The sequence below is a fragment of the Austrofundulus limnaeus genome, unplaced genomic scaffold (assembly GCF_001266775.1).
Source record: "Austrofundulus limnaeus strain Quisiro unplaced genomic scaffold, Austrofundulus_limnaeus-1.0 Scaffold130, whole genome shotgun sequence".
Classification (NCBI taxonomy): domain Eukaryota; kingdom Metazoa; phylum Chordata; class Actinopteri; order Cyprinodontiformes; family Rivulidae; genus Austrofundulus; species Austrofundulus limnaeus.
In genome coordinates, this window is record NW_013952532.1 from 1,432,536 (window position 1) to 1,435,341 (window position 2,806).

The 2,806-nt window shown below is 42.3% G+C and overlaps 1 protein-coding gene across 1 annotated transcript; it reads right to left on the reverse strand.

Moving 5' to 3' along the window:
- Positions 1 to 226: 226 nt before the first annotated feature.
- tmem187 (transmembrane protein 187) lies at positions 227 to 2,180 on the reverse strand. Its single transcript, XM_014015542.1, has one exon. The coding sequence runs from the start codon at positions 1,804 to 1,806 to the stop codon at positions 1,006 to 1,008; it is 801 nt and encodes a 266-aa protein (XP_013870996.1). The 5' UTR covers positions 1,807 to 2,180; the 3' UTR covers positions 227 to 1,005.
- Between the last annotated feature and the right edge of the window lie 626 nt (positions 2,181 to 2,806).

Consider the following 2,806-nt stretch of genomic DNA (forward strand, 5'->3'; position numbering starts at 1 on the left):
AAAGGTAACACCTCTGGGGTGTAACCAGGAAGGGATAAACATTATAAGCTCAATTCTTTATTATAGTAGAAAGAAGTTGTCAGTGTTTTTGCAGAGTGTCTGCTCAGAGCAGAGCTCCCGTGTTTGTTTTGGTTTGGCCCAAGGTTGTACGCTGAGGCCTGTGCTGCTGAGAGCTGAATGAACCTGATTGGAGTCAGAGGACTGAAATAAAGTCTTTAACAAGAAATCCAACTGAATCCTGTTTATTCGGACATTCCATTTTGAACAACACATATTTTCCCAACAGATTGGTTATAATTTCTATGTGAAATTACACACATCCAACATAAAACTTTGCAAGCTGAGTAAGATCTTTTTTTCTTCAAACTGTATTGCTATAGCTCTTTAAAAATTGTAGATATAAGAAAGAATCTTAGCAGTTCAAGTGCTTCCAACATTTCAGAAAAAAAATCATATTGATTTTGTTTGAATAAACCATTTTTTTTAAGTTTAGTGAATTTGGTTGATGGGATTTTTTTCCGACAGCTCTGCTTCAAATAGTGATTGAACTATTTATTGTTAATCAGTCTTGTGTAGACCAATCTGAGATTTTTCTTCTGCAACAAATGTTTTCTTTTGCAGTCGTCTTTTACTCATAGAACCCCATATTTGCATCTTTGGACATTTCTATTTTTTATTTTTAAAGATTATACTTTGCATGGTGATTTTACATAGACTATTAAAATTCCAATATAGGAACATGTTTTSCTTTGAACTAAAAAGTTGACTAAACTCATGTTAGTCCAAAACGTTAAGTGGAAATCAGTGCTTCGGCTCAGTGAAGATAAATGTAGGATGTTTGCAGAAATGTTTCAGGACTGATTGTGTGTTAGCARGATTTTGTGGGTCAAATTCTATGACTCAAGGCACTACAGGGCGATGAAAAGCCTTTCATCTATACAGTTCAGGTCATTGTTAACAAGAGTGCGTTAATTAATCAGTCCAATTAAAGAGTCCCTCGGCTGTTCACTCTTGTTTAGTCCTGCTGTGCTGCAGTCTTGGCCTGGTCCTCTGAGTCATGGCTGTGAGGAAGCAGAAGCTAAARTGGAACTGCAGCACGTCGAACACTTTGGACCAGAAGTGTCCCGTGAGTGTCTGGAACAGCCAGAACTGAGCCAGCCAGAGGTCCAGCAGCTTCAGCACCACGAACCCGGCACAGGACAGCAAGGCCAGCAGCAGGTACCCAGCTGTGAGACTGTCCCCGCGTGCCAGCTGCACGCGAATTCCTTTGAACGCCGCCAAAGCGACGTGGAAACCCAGCGCCACATCAAAGCCTCGCTCGTGCGCCAGGGCGAGGCTGTAGCTGACGACGGAGCACAGCTCGACACGCGCCGCGTACGACGCGCGCCACTTTGCGCGCTCAACGAAGTCGAGCCACACCAGAACCCAGGCGAAGATGGGCAAGGTGAACCACTGGTCGAGCACAGCCGGGGCGCGCCGCAACGTGGCCAGACGCGTCCACTGCACGGGACCGTAGAGGAGAGCCATGAGGGCGAACACCTGCCGCAGGTAGCAGCTCTGCTCCGTCTCCTCCACGCCTCTACGCCAAAACAGCCAGTASAGTCCCAGGAAGACGTAGGTCGCGTTAACCAGGCAGTTGAACGGCATTGCCAAGAGAGCAGGCATGAAGTCCACCTTTTTCTCTGCGTAATGTTCGTAAGTCAAGTCCACTTGAACTTGTCCGAACAGACTCGTGTTCGCCAGAAACACACACAACGTGAAGGGAACGAACACATGCAGCAGAGCCGACTTCATATCTGTTGACATGTTTGAACTGCAGAGAGAACGAACCACAAGAACTCTGTTCTTTTTAAGTTTTACTCGCAAGGTTCAAATGTCAAGGCTTTGTTTATTTTCCGGGTTTCAGAATCACGTGGTTCAGACCAAGGCTTTGGATTGGCTGCCTTTCGCCTGCTCTGTCGTCTGGGCTGTTGGCTACGCACCATTTGTAGCCCGGCTGAAATAGCGGCTGTGTGAGCGGGGTGTCATATCAGGGATCTGCAAGCTGTGGCTCTCGGGCCACGTGCAGCCCTTCGATGAGTTTGTTTGGCTCTTTGTAACTTTGCACAAAATAAACATGGAAATGAACATTTATTTTATGAACACATAAGCAATGACTTTTTTAGCAGTTTTTTTCTGAGAATTTAAGCAAATGCAAAAATAAGCAAAATATGTGACACACTGATTAAAAAAAGGGAGAAAAAACTTTGATAGTTATTTATTTTGTTTGCCGGTTAACCATGTTATTAATCCAACATTCAGTCAAATAGTGTGTTCTTTCTCTGACAAATTTTTAACACATTTGAGGTAAAGTTATTGAGAGGGTTTATAAAAAGTGCAGATTTTCATATGTCAAATTGCACATTATTAAAATAAGTATTTAATAAATTGATAATCATTTCCTTTCACTCACATTTTACTATTATTTTAATGCAGTTTGAATCAATAAATTGTAATGCTTAAACAAAGCAATAGATGGCAACATTTAGTAACTGAAGCAATGTTCATTTCTGCGCCATCACTTGCTCCAGACCATACTGTATATCAGCACAACTCTGTTCTGTGCAGTCAACCCTCTGTTACTGTCCATCTGACCATCTTTTAACAAGAGTCATCAGAAACACAAACTGGGTGACTTACAATGCACTGAAGCTCAAATTAAGACAGTCGACACAAAGAGAACTTGTGGTTCCCGTCAGAATAAATCTGATATAATTTAGAGATTCCCATAAATTAGACCTGTTTGTTTTGTACATGTCAACAAAAA